Source organism: Periplaneta americana, chromosome 11 (assembly GCF_040183065.1).
Source record: "Periplaneta americana isolate PAMFEO1 chromosome 11, P.americana_PAMFEO1_priV1, whole genome shotgun sequence".
Taxonomy (NCBI): Eukaryota; Metazoa; Arthropoda; class Insecta; order Blattodea; family Blattidae; genus Periplaneta; species Periplaneta americana.
Window position 1 is genome coordinate 81,132,547 of NC_091127.1, and position 19,298 is coordinate 81,151,844.

Below are 19,298 nucleotides of genomic sequence, written 5' to 3' on the forward strand. Positions count from 1 at the left end.
GGTTCCTAAACATAATTTACTGGTCAAATAAATTATAAATACAAGTTATATTTATGAATCTAATCTTTTAAATATTTTTCCATACATGTTTTCAAACTGCACAAGAAGAACACAAGATAAAGAAAAATGTTTTCTTCTGTCACTGAAGTAATGCTTCTCTAGATAAAACGAATTATTATAAAATGTTACATTTTGCTTTACTAACAGATAGTCCACATTAAATAGAAACTTTCTGGGAAAAATATTTAACACTTAGGCCAAAATGAAAGAAGAAAATGAAACTCATCCAAAATGTGTAAAATGTAGTATCGTAAAGAATATCTTTGGCAGTAACAGTTAATGCAGTTTTCCTTATCCAATTTCCTCCATCAGTTCAAGCACAGTAAATGTATAAAATGATAACCACAAGATTCTACTAGATGTTAACATCCTTCAGACATATCAACTTGCGGCTATGTTTTGAGCACTCAATTACACAATATACAAAATTGGTCTCATAGAAAGTGTTTCTGCTCATTGTAATATAAAATCATATAAAATTCTTACATTAAATGCTAATCTCTATTTATAATAACACTGCATTATGGAAGACCAGTACCATAATCAATAAAAGAATAATGAATGTAAAACAAAATGTTGAAACATGACTACTTTGCAATACAGATATATTTCTACACAATCCTAGCACTTCACTGTTATGGAAGAAACTTGAGCTTTTAAATAATAGTAATAATATGCTTGCATACTGCAGGGCTTTATTTACAAAACTTGTCTACTCACGCGATGTTTCACATCTCGGCTAATAAGTGTGCTGCACCCATACTTCTACTCCACTTCCTGAGGCTGGAATTGCCTGACAATTCATACCTGAACCTGTTCCCTGACAATCTCACAGCAGTATACATTCACTTGTGAAGATAATTATATAGTGTGTCCCCAGAAACATTCTGTCGTTATAAACTACTATAATTCTGTCAACAGATGACAGCACAAAAAGAAAGAAAAGAAAAAAAAAGCAGTTCCCGCTATTTCGCTTGTCATTAAGGCATTGTTGGATATAAAAAGAAATTGTGTTAAATGATCTGAATGTTAAATTTTCAAGTCTGTGTGAATTCTGCAGCATTTAGAGGGTTGTTTAACTTATGGCGAATCCACAGGAACATAGTTTGTGTATTGGAATATCATAGTACTCGGAGTGTAGTAAGAGTACAGCGTGCTTTCAGACAGGATTTTCATCATGAGGCACCTACCGACAAAATGATTCTGAAGTGGTATATAGATTTTGTAGAGCATAGATGCGTAAGTGGTAAAAGGTAAGGCCATTCAGGGAAACGGCCTGTCAGTGCAAAAACTGTAGAACAGGTGCTGAGTGACTGTTTCCACAATTGGAAGAAGAAGGCAACGAATTTCTTTTCCAACAAGATGGAGCACCTCCTCACTGACATCTTGATGTACAGAATGTTCTAAATCAACAACCTGCAGCAAGATGGATTGGGCGTGCTGGGAACCAAGATAATGTCTTCTGCAGCTGCCTCCGAGGTCTCCTGACTTGACCATCTGTGACTTCTTTTTATGAGGTCACATAAAGAATCTTGTCTATATACCTCTACTACCTCAAAATCTGCAAGAGCTCCAACTTCGTATTACTGTTGCCATCGAATCCATCCCTATAGGTATGTTGGAACGTATGTAGCATGAGTGAGAATATTGCCTTGATGTGCAGCACACATCGAGAGTCTTTGAGGTAGGTACAAAAATTTTTGAGTTTCTTTTTCTAATGATACCAGTTTTGTATAAATCCGGCAACTGACAGCGATGCTGTAATAATTTATAACCCTGGAATATTTCTGCAGACACAGTGTACAGCTGATTCCAGAGCAATACATTTTTCTATGTAAATGTTTTATATACGAAAAATTTGGCAATCTAATCTTTAAGATTAGGGAATAAAATAAAATTAAAATTAAACAACAGAATTTTTTACCATTTTCATTGCCAACTCCACTTCACCAAGGAAAAACTAAACGAAACTGGCGCAAATATTGAATGTACACCAACAAAATCACAAATTTACAAAACAAATCCTCACATGTTGAAATAATTAAAGAAAACCATGACAAATTAAATCACAAAAATTACAGTGGCTGAACTCAATTGTGTCAGTCACAATATCTTTTCCTGATACAATGCCTGTTTAGCCGAGGAAGGACATTTTTAGCATCTTCTATATTTTATACAAGCTTTAGGAAGTGGAGATAAAGTACAGTGCTTTCGACTGCAGCACACTTCATAGCCAAGACATAAAAAACAAGACAAGGTTTATAAAAAAAAGTCTGTGCAAAGCACTCATAGCTAAAAGTATACTGTGGGTTTTATGACAGCAGTGTTACAATAATTCTCCAGCTTCACAGGTGGTACACAGTAAATTATTTGCAAAAGGTGTGCACTCGTGTATATACTGTAATACTATTAGAGTCTCTTTTCTCTGGTACTAGCAATATCGACATAAGATCCAACAAAGAATCTGAGAGAACACATCACGTCTTTACTTTCGGAAGTTGTTGAAGGGACGAAGAATAATTTCATTTTGACTCTCATATGTTTCACGAACTAATTTCAAGAGACTGCTATTACAGTGTGCCAAAGCAGTAAGGCACATTCTCATTAATGTACATCCAACCTGCATAAAGAAGAACAAATGTTCTCTAGTTAACAAGTAGCATTCTACACTTGCCACGTACTAAGCAACATATGTCTTCAAAAAATTAACATTTTATGGACTTAGTTTTTACAGAATATTTAAAAAAGAATGATCCAAGAAAGTAACATTCCACGGTCTACTCTTAACTGAGAATTCTTCATAGTATCTCTTGATAATCTACAGAATTAAAAAAAAGGAAAAGTTAAATGTTATATTACCTAGTAAGTAATCTTCCACAACAATTCAATGTTTCATATTAGAACAATGCAAGACAGAATGCAATGGAGCTGTACAACCTGTTTTGATTTTTAACACAGAATTAAATATCTACATTAGAGTCATAGCTATTTACAAAAACCATCTACAAGAGTTGTGATCATTTCTAAAATAAAGCATCAAATATCTCTACACTATAAGGAACATATCATTCGATATACATGTATGTATGATTTTATAAAATTATATTTTTGAATAAATCTTCCATAAATGCAAAATTATGATTTGGATATTGAATACATAAGAACTTTATTCCTAAAAATGGCTCACAGATATTATTCTTGCTGAAGCCATAGTGTCCACCATCGCTGAAAAAGGGAGTGTGAAAAGCACATTTCACTGTCAAAAGTGTACTGTAGTGTATTTACGTGGCAATGATGGTGTTGGGGCAGGTTTTTCTTTTTTCAGGAGTATTATTGTTTCACCTCCCATTATTTCTCCATTAATAATAATAATAATTGGATCAAGATTATCAAATACCTGCCTTGGTATATCTGACACTTTATAATTTAAGTAGTAAATAATGAACCGAACTATACAGCGAGAAAATAAAAATATTGCTAAAATTATAAACACCATCACTGATTTAATGCAAAAGTATTAGTATGTATTACAGCAACCTTATTGATGATACAGGCCATTCTGATCACTAGACTTACTTCAACATAAACAGGGTTTTCAACAGAAGATGAGGAGTAGAGTATGTTAAGCATTGCAGCAATATAATTTCATACAGTACTTCTATATGAAAGGAGTGCATGTAGGGTAAACAAAAGGGGAGTCATCATTTAGAAACATAATTTATAAAAGTAAGGTATTTGTTTAATTGTACTCTAAAATATGGAAAGCCCTCATATAAGGAAAGAGGAATCTCTTATTTTAAGAATTGAACATAATTCTAAACACTAATTAATATGAAGTTTGAAGGTCCCTGCAATTCATATCCATTTTTTTTTCTTTAAAAAACAAATGCATTCAGAGTTTTTTATGTCTTAAATAGCAATATGGGAAAAAATTCTACATTTATGTAAATCATTGGCTTGGTAATGCTGTCCTGTTTTACGTTGTCCTTTTAGTAGCATTCATAGATTATTTTAAGTAAATACTTGATATCTATGCATAATTACACATTCATAAAGCAATTCTGATCTATTTATCATTCTATCAGTCACATGCTTTTGTAGTGGTTCCTAATAGCATGCTTTTCTCTACTATGAAATAAAAAAAAAACATATTAATGTTTGTACAGGCAGTGGTGCCATTGGAAAACATGATAGAATGGAAGGGTAATACTTTATACAATTACATCCTACATTGATGTTGTAAGTTCAAGAAAGTCAATAAACACCAGAAATATATTCTACTGTTTTTGAATACTGAAGAGAATTTTCATCAATATTTCTTGAAAATACAGTCAAATTTTGGTTATTATGTCTCACTATAATAAAATGTATTCTGCCTCGTTGTGTTGTGCCATACAAAACTAGATAAGAATTATATGCAAAAATACAAAAGTCAGATTAGCAAAAGCACAGCTAGACAGTATTGGGACCAAAGAGAAAATAATGCAAACCAGTTAATCCTGTGTGTCACTGAACAAAGAACAAATTAAATAAAATACTAATATCTAAATGAATTTAGCCTTCACTAAGCCATATCAAATTATAATGAGTATGGGGTAAAAAAAATCAGGTTATCTAACAACCATAATTTAACTGTAGTTTCATATATCGTTTATGGTGGTTACAAATCTCTATTTGTAGTCTGTTCGTAATTTCAGTATTGGACATAATTTTGCTAGGTATAAAACACAGCCCTGTTTCATATTTAACAAACTTATCATAGCAAGTATGAAATATTTGAGAATAAAGGATATTTGTTATACAACAGTGACAATAAGTAACACTATCGAAATAAATGTCATCTTCAAAAATATACTCTTGTCATTACATCATGAGTATAAAACTAACTTGTATTTCTTCAATGCAATTGAAAAGTTACCATACAAAGAGTTTTGAAAAAAAAAGTGTTCATCTCTTTTATTGTAACTGTCCCTCTAAATATGTTCAGTCTTAAATAGATTCAAATACAAAGTTTAAAAAACGGCAAGTATATAAACAGTTTTCTTGTAGACAAAGTTCCTATATCTACAGAAGTATCTAAACCTGCATTCTTATTTCGATGTTGAAATATATATATATATACATTTATTACCATACTTCGCCTAATGTATTACAAAAGTAACAAAATAGGAATATATTTAAAACTACATAATTTTAAATATTCATCATACAAAAATCAAAAAATCTATATCTATAATGTGTCATTCCATATGCTTTCAATCCAACAAAACATACAGTATAATGGATAATGTGAGGCCAATATCACATTGCATTGTTTGTCAAACTTAACATCATCTTCTTATATTTCCAATACATTTATGAGATTGCTTCCCTGGGAAAATTACACTGACCTCAAGTCTCATGTTACCATCACTAAGGCATTTCAAAACGATCATCTATTGTACTTGTTCTAGGAAGTGCTTTAATTATAAGAATTTCACAGTTGTGGAGCACTTAATATTTCCCCAGAATTATTTTCGAAATCCTTCAAGATATAATTGCGGTTTGATACAGTAGTAAAACTGTTACAATCATCTGCCAGGAGCATTATAGTAGCCTGCTGAGAACTGGTACTGATTATGCTCAATCTGTCTGATCCTACGATGTTCAAAACTTCAGAATCTAACTGTGTTGTAGCTGACTTTTTGTTATCAATTGAATAAGGAGATGGAAGGAATGACGATGACGACGACGATGATGAATTGGAGGAACTGAAGGGAGGTGTTTGCACATTACTAGGTATCACCGTAGAAAGAGTCTGTGGTTGGTGAATTCCTGCATTAATCACAAGAGGATTAAAGCTAACAGTACTAGGCAATATCAATGACTTCTTGCAAGACTTAGGTCGTAACTGAACAATGTTCTTGTTTGCACTTTTACAAATTGATTTCTGATCTGACTTGTTTCTTGCTGTTCCTTTATTTTGTAGTTTTAGATTAACATTCACCGTGTTCCAACTACTTTTAATGTTAATTGTAGGTGCATCTGTTTTCTGTGTGTTTTCTTGTTTATTATCATATGTGTCTCCTTTCGAACTATATAAGTCCTCAGTATCAGTTACAGGTACATCCATCACCACCACATTTGCTTTATCGTTCTCAGGATCATCTTTGAAAGAAATATTACTCTGTCTCATGGCTTCTTCAACAATATCTTGGAACGACTTTTGAAATGGTTCAGATTCACTCTTTCCTAACAAAATCTCCTCAGCCTCAACATTATTGCTATGATTTATGTCTCCCATATCTGTTATTATTTTATTTTCTTCTCCATTTTTTCCACAAGCAATCATAGCAACCACACTTGGCTGATAAGTTTCTCTGTCAAAATTAAAATTCGTATCTTCTTTAATTTCATCTTCATCTTCCTCACTCATGACTTCATGTGGTTCCAGTCGCTTCTTTTTGCTGCTGACTTTAAAACGTCCCTTACCTTTACGAGATCTTTTCTTGCCACTGAGATCCTGCTTTATATGAGTAGTAGTAGTAGTGTTGTGAGGAGAACGAGGCAATGTTCTGACACGACGAAATTCCTCTTCTGATAGAATTATTAGACCACCAGATGTTGTTAATACCTTCCCATGTCGAGTCTTGAGATGACGCTTGTAAGTGTTCCGAGTTTTGAACCTGAAGCATAAAAATTTTTAAATTGTTATTGCTCTAATGAACATTGTCATCTAACAACCTCCCTTTATGCCAGTGGTTCCCAACCTTTTTGACTGATGACACACTTTACTGAATGCCCACGATATAGCAACACACTTATTTGATTTTATTAATAGTAATAGTAGTAGTAATAATAATAATAATAATAATAATAATAATAATAATAATAATAATATAATAACTAGTACATTTCTTCTGGAAAAAAATGTGGTGGAACTCTGTGTAGAAAATTTTATAGTGGACGGGGAGATCATTACTGTTCACTGCATGGGAATTTTGACGTTTTTAACCTTCTTTTCATCCAACTAAGACTTTCAAAGTCTAAGCAGAATTCAAAGAAAAATTATATAAAAAACATAGTTATTCACACATATTTCGGTTCCATGATGAAAAATGCAACAAAAAAGGTGCCGAAACGCCATTCCAGCATGTTCTGCCAGTAAAAAAAAGCACTGAACAATTTCTATGTAGTGTTGTAGGTAGGTCGATGTTAATACGCAATCGAAAATTCTAAAAGAACAAGCAGCAACCTGAGTGTCAAAAATCCCAACCTATCTATGCTGGATGTCCGATCAAAGATGATCGTTTTTGGAAACTCGCCTATTTAAATTAATGTGAAATCTGCGGTTTGTGGGTTGCACAGACTTTCTCTATACGTGGTGTTATGGTTGAAAAACTGTACTGAGCATGGTTGCAAGTGTTCACTTTTCATTGGTAAAATCTGTTACAAAATAAAATGTACCATATCAAAGACTTCGTTGGAAATAAAAATGCGTTGTAAAGACTTTCTGGATGGCATAAAATTTATTTTTCAAATCCAAAATTTCGCGACACATTCCATGGGGCTGCGCGACACACCGGTTGGGAACTGCTGCTCTATGCTAGTATAAAGAGGAAACAGATTTTTAGACACAAAGATAAGAATATCACTGTGTATACTAGGGTGAATGTGATGTCTCTCTGATAGGGTTTTTTAGGCCTGGTTCACAAGATTCAGAAATCTACAAATGAGTCACATAGACTAGACTGTACTTTGCTTTGATACCATTAACAGTTTTGTTTGCCATTTACATGTGTCTATGCAGTTTATTAGATACATGCTCCAGTCTATATTGTTCAGGTCTTTACTTTTAGATTTCGGATTCTCTTGAACCAGAACTAAAAACTCTCCCAACAGACATCATATCCACTCTAATATACTAAATGGCATTCTCAACTTTCACAACTATTAGTGTCTAACACATCTAATTATAACTATAGCAGAGTTCTCAGTACTTTCAATACCTCAATATTCTAACATCCTCGATTCTTTTAGGAAAATAATTTATTTATTTTTAAGATTTGGGATATTATTGTCTGTAAAGCAAGCGAGCTTTGTGGGGTCAGAAATAGCTGGCTAATGATTATGTCTAAGTGACGTAGTGCATAAACTTCTAGTTTTACTTCTTTTCCACTCCACAAAAAAATCCTCTGTTCTTAATGGGAGATGAAACCATGAACTTGTCATTGGACAGTGTGCCATTGTCACACATATATGACACAGAGAATTGACCACTAAAGGGAAACTAAGATGTAGAACTAAAACTGAGAAGATTCAATCTGGCATCGAAACTGGAATCCAGTGTGGCTTAGTGGATAAAGCATCAGCACGTAGAGCTGAAAACCCAGGTTCGAGTCCCGGCGCCGGAGAGAATTTTTCTCCGTTCCACCCATCCTTCATCATGAACTTCTAATCAAGTGGCACATACAGTAACCAACCACATGACAACCAAGAGCTATGTACAGATCCATATTTAAGGGTGGGTCACGTTCTCCTACTCGAAATTAATAACACCAAATAACACACATGTAGGCCTAACACACATACATAGATTCAATAATGTATGTCAGATATGGCTTAGTAAATACAGGTGAGAGTAGAGAATTGGCACTTCACAGACTTCAAATTTCTCTTTTAGAAACAATGAGATCTTGATGAGATTGTTTGAGAGGCTCCTCAATTAGGTGCATAGCAGTTCTAGAAATGCCTCTAACTATCTTGAATTTTAACAAAGGATATATAAAACCGCAAATTAACATTCACATGTTACCACGAAACAAACTCAGTATCATTTTTAATAAGAATGCGAGAACTTCATTGCTTGAAAGTAACTCTTTGTAAAGTGAAGTTTAGTGTAGTGAACTTGTGTATTATTGTGAGTCAATGTATTAACTTGTGCGTGAACATGAAATGATCTCATAACAGAGCGCAGTTCAACAGCTTTGCGCCAAGAGAATGTGTATTAGTAACAAAAGAAATCCATGCAGTTCGGCTTCTAACTCAAGTACAAGTGGTATCCAAGATCTGACAGCAAGTGTACACTAAGATACCAGTAATCCTTTAGAATCTTATTCCTTAAATAACGAAAGAGCATTTGATATTACATGCAAAGCAACTGATAATTCTGCAGTGTCTGGGAAAAGTGACATAAGTCAGTTTTCACAAACTTTTTTTGATAATTTATTGACAATTTACACTGGTTTATGTCGATTTGATTTTTTTCTGTATGAATTATTGTAATGGGAGAAATACTTATGTCTCTTTTTCCAAGCGAGCAGATGTTCCATAAGTTGTCAATAAATTATCAAAAAAGGTTTGTTGAAACTGACTGATGTCACTTTTCCCAGGAACTGCAGAATTTAAATTATAGGGTACTATTCTGGTAATGCCAATTCAGTCGAAGTGCTTAGGAATGAAGAAAACGTTTCACTTTTAAATAATATCTGGACTCCTGTGCTTACTTAGAAATTCCTTAAGCTACTCAATTGAAATAAAGTAGTTCGGTGAATCTAAATGATCAGTGTACTCAGAAATTAAGAAAGGTTTCTTCTGTAAATGTTGTTTTGTTTGTATACAAGAATACTGTAGATGAAGGACATTGTCAAACATTAGGATCTTTGATAACAAAGCTTTATACCAACTTAAAAAAAAAACAGGGAAGTGTTTAAACATAATAAATACCACAAAAATGTCATGTTGAGTGCTGACAACATGAAGTACATAATCACTAAAGAAAGCTGAGAGTACAGATTGATGCCCAAAGGAAAAATGATATTATTGGGAATATAAAAAAAACTATCAACAGTATACAGGTCACTAGGTTCTGTGGCAAACAGCAAATACTATTAAGAGGTAAACATGATTCTGGACAGATATCCCTTCATAAATCAGTAAATGACGATGGTAACTTCTGTTCCTTAGATTTAGAGCTAATGGGACATTCAGAAACTAGTGGAAACAAAAGTATATATACAAGTTTCGTTATTCAAAACAAACAAATTAACATTTTTTGGACATTTGATACAATTAAAACTCGACTTCCAATCTCATATTTGAGGAGTTCAATAAACTACTCTTCAACACTTTTTAAAAGTTTTTCTTGGGTCTTCAAAACAAAGTTCTATATATGCTCCTCACTAAGTAAGTAAATAATTAATGTTTAGATATAAGAATGTACAACGGCTATTTCCTACTGTAATATACTGACCGAAGCATGCAATCTGAGCATTCATAAGGAGATTCTCCAGTATGACGACGTCTGTGTTCCTTGAAATGAGAAGGATGTCGGAACTTCCGGCCACAGTCAGCACATGTGAAGCGTGTCTGATTAGAATGAATTAGCATATGGTAATTAAGACTATGCTGCCTTGTGAATACTGAGTGACAGATTCGACACTCGTAGGGTTTTATTCCTGCAAACAAAAAATGGGCATTAGTACTTCAAAAACATCGAAAAACTTCATTCTCTCTCAATTCCGTACGTGCATGTTCATATCTCTCCTTTATTTTCAATATTGCTGAAACACAGGAAGAGAGAAAGAATTGCTCTTTTCTCAATTATAATTATGCAAATATTACATGGAGACAAATTTTAAAGTTATGTACAGAAGAATTTAATCTCTAGTATCTGTTAAAAGAGGTGACCTGCCACAGATCTATAATTTTAGAGCTGGTAAGTATAGTCCAAGCATTCATTTAACACCCAGGCTATGTCAAAGAGAGTGCTTTCTTTTGAAGAGATAAGGTAGAGTTTGTTTATTGATTTGGCCTTCTTAGACGGCTGCTCCAGTCAAAAGAAGCAGTACATAATCTGTCTTCCAATGATGCGTTTGCAATTTTATTGTAATTGATATTCTCGTATGTACTCCACGTGGAGTAAAAACGAATGCTCCCATATCTGGAGTTGATTGATGACGACAAAAAAGATTAGCAATTTTAATTAAACGTAATCTTTTAGCTTGATATTTATTCACTGTGGATGGTGGTGGTAGAAATCATATGTCGGTATATAAATAATTATTGTAATCTTTGCAACGAAAATGTGACACCACTTGACATTACAAGTATTGATGCGTGAAAGAAAGATATATCCAACACAAAGCCTTCACATGGGTATTAATTGGATGCTCAAACTATACTAGATAGTACATTAATTGAAAATATTCATGGTCAAAGTTATCATTGCATTCTGTCAATTTATACACTAAAGAGTCTCAACAACTATTCTATATTTAGTTGAACTTTTCTTGAACCTGACTATAGCAGCAAATGGTTGCACTCAACTAAAATCAGCACATCATCAAACTTCCTAATATGACAACCCAGGTCATCACATTTAAAAGACTGCATTCTAATTCACAACCATGCCTTCCAAGCAGTGTGAAAACTGTGGATATCATGTCAAACAAAGAAAAAGTCAGAAACAAAAACAAAAACAAGAAAGGAACAAAAAAGAAATATAAAAACACTTTGTAGTTCAGTAAATAAAATGTAATATTTTCATTAACTTAGCAAATACTACTTCAGACATTCCCAAAATGTTATCTCATTTGTAAGCTAAAAACATGGACTTTACAAAAAAGAATTACAGTCGAATCCTGCTTTTACATTCCTCAATTAATGTTTTCCCCGATATTTACAACTTTTTTTTTCTTTGTCTCTCTAATTCTGCCACTATTGTATTTTTTCCCCTATATTTATGCTATCATAATTTCTAACTTCCCGAATTGAAATTGATTCAGCCAAATGGAGGAAAAAGCATGGTGTCCATGCAAAAATTGAACATAAAATTGTTATTATCAACGTTACATTTTACTATAAATACAATCAATTTATGTAAATTCATGCAAAAAAATAAAGTCTGTGATCACGTATTTTTCTCATGTAATCACTCGTGAAGAACAGACTGTGGAGGACATTCTCGACACCCATCTCCAGGATAATAGTGCTGGTACTAGTGGTGATCAATCAATCTTCTTAATGTATCCAGCTGTTTGCTGACAACATAAAGTCCACTGTAGTCTATTCAGTTGTTGTTTTTCACGAGAAATGAGGGGTATTTTGATCAGTGTTCATTATAGATGCCTATTGCTAGTAGCCAGAGTTGGGGTGTAGTCAATATATACTGCAGGGCTGTGTCTTCTGCAACTGGTACTGATGATTCTAATTTACTTCTTTTGTGGTTTATGGATGGACAGTATAGAAGAATGTGTTCCAGATCTTCATTATGATTATTACACCACAGACAAGTAGGATTATCAGAAGATATTTTAAAGTGGTTAAAATAAACGGTATTATAATTTACCTTTTCTAAATCGAATATTTAATAATTATTGTACTATTTAATATAGTCCTGGGAGGGTGTAAGGGGTAGTGATACGCCTCCTATAGCCTCTCCTACCCAATTCCCAACCTCAACCTGCCTGTGGTACACCCTGCTTTTAACAGATGAGGATCTGGGGACCGAGTCACAGCGGTATAACTGTTTCATCTAAAATGGAGGAAATGCCATTTACATATGTGCTGGCCTATCACAGCACAACAGCGTCCCTCAGCGGCACATGAGGGAGAGATCGGTGGATCTAAATAACATCTATTTAGTCCTCCCGGCTAGGTCCGAAGGACCCGTTGACCAACGACAGGTGTGGTCCCCCTTGCATAATGGGGGTTTACGTCAGGTGATGTAACTGCCACATTGTAAAAACTGGTGCCCGTTAAGAAAACAGTTACATGAAAGCCACAACATACATGAGTATGAGTCCTAAAGATAAATATTCCGGAGTTAAAACTGTCCCCCGATCGGATCTCCGGGTGGGGACATCTTTAGGCAAATCTCACCATACCAATTCCAATACTTTAAGAATTCTACAGTGGAATGCAGGAGGCATGTCACAGTCTAAAAAGCAAGAGCTAATGAAAATATTAGAAGATCAGGATATAGATGTCTTCACAGTACAAGAAGTCAATCTATCAGAAGAACAGGAAATATACTTTGAAATGGATCAGTACACTACACACATACTTCCAAAGGCTCGTCAAATAGCAAGTGGTATTCTTACAGGAATTAAAAGAAATATAAAAGCTATTATCCAAATCAAAAAAACAATAGAAGAACAAGATAAGTCAGAAATAGTTAAAACTGAAGTATGGAAAAGTAACTACCACTACAGAATTTACAGTATCTACAATCCTCCAGACAATAAACTAGACCTAAATTCTATCCCCATAGAACCCAGAAGTATTTTAATAGGTGATTTTAATGCACACTCCCCTAGATGGGGCTACAGAGATATAAATTCAGCAGGAAGAGTCATAGAAGATCTAATAAACTCATCAACAATGGAATTAATATTTAATCCAAATGATCCACCCATTTACCTTCATTATAATGGTTCTGGTACAAATCCTGATCTTCTGATGGTGTCATCTGATATAATTGACAATACAAAAAGAGAAATAATAGAAGACCCAGGTTCAGGCCACAGAATCACCATAAACTCCATAATAGGTCAAATAAATAAAAGTAATAAACCAAAAATAAAAACTTCTTGGAATTTTAAAAAAGCAGATTGGTCCAATTTCCAAAATGAGATAGAAGGGAGGTGTAATATACTGCTAGAATCAGAGTTCAAGTCAACAGATGAAATGAATAAAAAAATTTGTGAAATATTATTGACAGCAGCCAAAAAACATATTCCCAAAGGAAAGTTAAAGAAATATAGCTGCTTTTGGTCTCCATCTCTATCTAAGTTAAAACACGAAAGAAATATAGCAAGAGTCAAAGCCGAAAGAACCAAGTGTCCAGAAGATGTACAAAACTGGAGAAGAAAAGCAGCCGCTTTTAAGAAAGAATTAATTACAGCAAAGAAGACCAGTTTCACAAATTTTGTAGAACATATGGACTATAGGAAAGACGGAAATAAAATCTACAAATTTCTTAATAAAACAAAATTATCAAAAAATACAACAGAACCATAACAATATAATAACAAAAGCTTAACTACAGATAGGGAAATAGCAGAATCCCTTAACAAATTTTATGCTCAGTCTCAAAGAATACCCCAAGCATACAAGAAAGAAGATAAAACTATCCAAAAAACTATCAGAGAAACTAACAAACCAAAAGATATACAAAATGATATTTTCAATCAAGATTTTAACGACACAGAACTGGATCTAGCAATAGAACAATTACAGAACAAAAAATCTCCAGGACCTGACAAGATCCACCCAGAGTTTATTAAACACCTTGGCAGGAAAGGAAAAGAAATCCTACTTAAACTGTATAACACATGTTGGAAAATGACTGTACCATCTGACTGGAAAAAAGCCATTATCATCCCGATAAGTAAACCTTCAAACAATATTAATAGCTTCAGACCAATATCTTTAACCAGCGTTATTGCAAAAGTGATGGAAAGAATGGTAGCATCTAGACTTAACTGGTTCCTAGAATACTACAACCTACTTAATAGTTCACAGACCGGCTTCAGACAGAATCATAGTACAAGTGAAAATGTACTTCTAGTAAGCCAAGATGTCAAGGAAGCTTTCAATAGACAAGAGGACACCTTAGCAGTATTCATTGATTTTCAGTCAGCATATGACTCAGTCTGGAGAAATAAATTAATTGAGAAGTTGCAATCAATAGGTGTGAAAAGTAACATGCTGAAATGGATAACCCAGTTTATTTCACAAAGATTTTGTGCCACAAAATATAATACATACATTTCCAAATATAAACAAACACACCGAGGACTTCCACAAGGTGCTGTTCTGAGCACAACGCTCTTTAATATTTATATAAATGACCTTCCATCAATACTACAAACTTCAGAGACCAAAATTGCTTTATTTGCTGACGACGTAGTCATTTGGACTCCAGGCTCTCCAAAAAAACCTAAATTAATTAAAGACAGAATAGAAACAGCCCTAAACAAAGTACATGAATGGAGCTCCAAAAACCTCATGACTATTAATGTAGAAAAAACAACTTATGAATTATTTACACTAAAATATAAACCAGTGACTATTAACATAAATTATAATGATAAACCACTCAAAGCAGTTGATGATGCCAAATACTTGGGCATCACTTTCGACAGAAAACTTAGTTGGAAAAAACATATAACAAACATCTCAGAAAGGTTGAAAAGAAACTGCAAATCCTGAAAAGGTTAGCTGGTGCTAAATGGGGCTGCTCAAGGAGAGTCCATAATACAACATACAAAATGTATACTAAACCAAACCTCTTGTACTGTTCTGAAGCTTTAATAACAGCAGCAAATTCTAACATCAATAAACTTGAACAAATACAAAATCAGGCTCTTCGTCTAATCACTGGAGCAGTTAAATCCATACCTGTTGATGCCATGCTTGCCTTAACACGGATCCCATCAATAACAACAAAAATAGAAGAACAAGCACTGCTCCAACATGAGAAAATGTTACGACTGCCAAACTCTAAATGGACAGAAAAGAACCTCCCTTCTTCAATCCTTAAAACTCATAGTAGTTTCCTAGAAAAGGTAACACAGATTAAATCCAAACTGAGCATTCCTAACACAAGAGAAAATTTACTTATAAGAGAAAATCCATTGGAATTATTGCAACCTACCTTCAGTTTGGAATTAACAGAGGAAATAAGTAAATCAGACACACCAAAAGAAATACAAAAACTTCTAGCACTGGAAACGATCAATAATAGATACCCTACAGAAGAATGGCTACACATATATACTGATGGATCAACCACAGAAAACCTTACTGGAGCTGGAGTTACATGTACACATTTTTCCTTTTATCATTCTGTTGGCAGAGACACAACAAATTATGATGGTGAAATAGAGGCTATACACATTGCTCTCCGACAATTATTAAATATTCCCTTAAATAAATATAACAAGACAGTAATTCTTTCAGATTCTAAAGCTGCAATTCAGGGAATATGTTCAAATGCTACAAAGAAGTCAACAAAAATAAGAGAATGCTACAAAATGTTAACACAACTCCAAAAAGTTAATAAGATTGTCCATCTCCAATGGATTCCAGCACACTGTGGAGTCATGGGGAATGAAACCGCAGACACACTTGCCAAGAAAGGCACAACAATAAAACAAAAATCTAAATTTAATTTCTCATATTCCTCAATAAAACGCTTGATCACTACAAAATTTTCTCATTCATACCTACAAGAAATAGAATCAAATGCTAAAGACAAAAAATGGATTACACTACTTTCCAACCCAGATATAATCCCCCAGAGACCAAGGAAAACAGCAGTTGCAGCCTTCAGACTATTGACAAATCATGACTGTCTAGCAAGTTATCTCTATAGAATAGGTATCTCAGCTTGACCCATATGTGTCCTGTGTAACGATCCAGCAGAAAATGAATGAAGACCACTTGAAGACCTGTGAAGCATTAAGATCAGAAGAAACTACAGTTCAAAAGTATTGGAAAGCACGACTGCTAATGGCTTCATTGCCAAATGCAAGGCACTAGACAACAACAATAATAATATAGTCCTGGGTGTTATAAAATTTCCAAGCACTCATTACAAATCATTCTATGCATCGGTATTGAACATTGTATCCTTAGTGTTCTTGGCATGCATAAACCATTTTCCATAATTTATACTTTTCCTTAATTTACACCATTTTATCAGAGTCCCTTGAAAAGTGTAAAAGAGGGGTTCGACTGTAGTCATATTTTTTTAATTGTGATAATCTGCAGGTATCTCTGTGATTTTGTAATATCAGTGTAACAACTGGAAAAATGTACCAAAAAGTTTAATAAGAACACTTGACATCTATTCTGATGCATGGTGAAGCAATGCTTAAATATCCAAGCCACAAGTCCTGCTGATCAAATAATATAATATAATATACATGACACCCTTACCTGCGTGACTCCTATAATGGCTAATAAGAGTAGTCGGTGCAGTAAATGAACGAGGTGGGTTACAAATATGACATTCAAGTGATTCAGTATTGCCTTTCCGTTTCATGGTTTCAATTAAATGCATAGCCATTTCCTGAAAAATAAATAGATACATAATGAATTGCAAATTAAATAAGATCTTATAAATTCATAGGCCTATCCTATAAATGTAACAGATTAAAAGCTATTAATACCTTCTCAGCCTTGGACTGTCCTATAAATTTAGCTTTCCCCTTCGGCTTTTTCTTCTGAATGTACTCATCTCTTTCAATGCTTTTTTCGCAATTAATTTCTCTTATCACTTCTTCACTGTACTCCTGAGGTTCAGCTTTTCTGTTATCTTGCACAACAGGTAGGTCATCTGCGTTATTAAAAATACATATACATTAATCTTAACCCTTAAGTGAAGTTGTGTGGTCATACAGACCCAAGTCGATAAATAGCCTTTATATTTTTATTTGAAGAACCTTGCTACCTTCTAATTAGCATGCCATGAGCAATTGGACAAGCTGTCATGGTGTGTGATGGAAAATTTTCAAGTTTAGATCCTTTATAAGCACACAAAAATTGATCTAAAATTACCATTTTCACTCTTGTGACAAAAACCTTGTTGACTAGTGTTATCATATAGTATGTGATGTACATTAAACATTAATTATCTATATTTTTCAGAAAATATACAGTATAACCAGAAAGGAGTTCAGACTTGGACATAGTTCTTTCAAGCACTAGAATTAAATATATAAATAAATTAACTGAAAAAAAAAGACATCAAATCTAAATAAAACTCCGTATCCCATTCGATAATACAGGTTGTAACTGTACATACCGAAAGTTTGACAGATGATACAGATCATGTTTATAAACAAAAAAATCTTAAAACTATTTGTTGTTATCTCAGTTATTTGTCTGCAATTATCGGTAATTTAAGAGTCCAATATTTGAAGTGAAGAGAGCAGCTTAAAACAATTAACATTTAAATGCATTATGTTAAGAAAAACCAAGCACTGATGACTTAATTATTGGCTGATAGAGTTAGTCGTCGTCATCATCATCAGTAGCACTACAGCCCGGGTCGAGCCTCGGCTTCTTTCAGGATTCTTCGCCATTTGTTCCACCAATTCTTCACTCCAAGCCTTGAACATCTTTCCGTATGCAGTCTTCCCATTGAAGCTTAGGTCGTCCTGCTCTCCTCCTTCCCTCGACTTTGTACTCCAATACTCTTCTGAGTATCTCGTTCTCTTCAATCCTCTTTATATGCCCTGTCCATCTTAGTCTTGAAATCCTGATTGATTGTACTCATACAATGTCAGGGGATTTGTAGATTTCATATAACTCATTGTTATACCTTAGTCTCCATCATTTATAAGGCCAAAAATTGTACGTAATATCTTCCTTTCAAATATATAAAGTCATTGGATATCAGTTTCTGTCACAGCCCAAGTTTCGGAGGCACACATAATTTATGTTTTATAAATTCTGCATTTAGTTCCACGAGAGAGCAATTTAGATTTAAATTGTTTTTTAAACCAAAGTAACTTCTATTGGCTATTTGGATTCTTCTCTTAATTTCTTCTGTGGTGTCACTGTTATTGTTTACTAATGATCCAAGGTAGATAAAGATTTGTACTTTCTCGAATTTATACCCATCAATAACAATGTGTGTCTCAGGTTCTCCATGTTTACCATATTTACCACTTACTATCATATATTTAGTTTTATCTTCATTAATTTTGAGACCCATTGATTCTGCTGAATTTTTGATGGCTCTGAACGTCGGTCTAATTTCTCTCTTTGATCTGGCTACAATATCTATATCAGCAAAGGCTAATAGCTGGATAGATTTATAAAAAAATGCCCACGAGCTGGATATCAGCATCTCGAACAACTTTCTCTAGGATGAGATTAAACAACAGACATGCTAAGGAGTCTCCTTGCCTTAGTCCATTTTTGGTCTCCAGGGGCTCAGTGATATCATTCTGGATTTTGATATGACACTGGCTATTCTTCATTGTAGCTTTATAAGTTTATGTGGGATTTAAAATTCCCCCATTGCTTCATAGAGACCTGCTCTATTGATGGTGTCATAGGCTGTACTAAAATCAATAAATAGATGATGGTTCTCAATATTATGTTCAGTCGTTTTCTCCACTATTTGCCTTAAAATAAATATTTATTTTGGTCTATTGTCGATTTGCCCTTCCGAAAGCCTGTTTGATAACTTCCTATGACTTTCTCAGCGTGTGGGAGTAACTTTTTGTATAAGATCTTAG

General features: G+C 33.8%; 1 protein-coding gene across 1 annotated transcript in view; it reads right to left on the reverse strand.

The window, feature by feature from the left end:
• Positions 1 to 28: 28 nt before the first annotated feature.
• LOC138709144 (uncharacterized) overlaps positions 29 to 19,298 on the reverse strand; it is a 50,642-nt gene continuing 31,372 nt past the window's right edge. Inside the window, exons 6-9 of the mRNA XM_069839680.1 lie at positions 17,220 to 17,386; positions 16,987 to 17,119; positions 10,292 to 10,496; positions 29 to 6,725 (exon numbers count right to left, since the gene is read on the reverse strand). Coding sequence (XP_069695781.1) covers positions 5,537 to 6,725; positions 10,292 to 10,496; positions 16,987 to 17,119; positions 17,220 to 17,386 — 1,694 coding nt within the window. The 3' untranslated portion in view covers positions 29 to 5,536. The remainder of the gene's footprint in view (positions 6,726 to 10,291; positions 10,497 to 16,986; positions 17,120 to 17,219; positions 17,387 to 19,298) is intronic.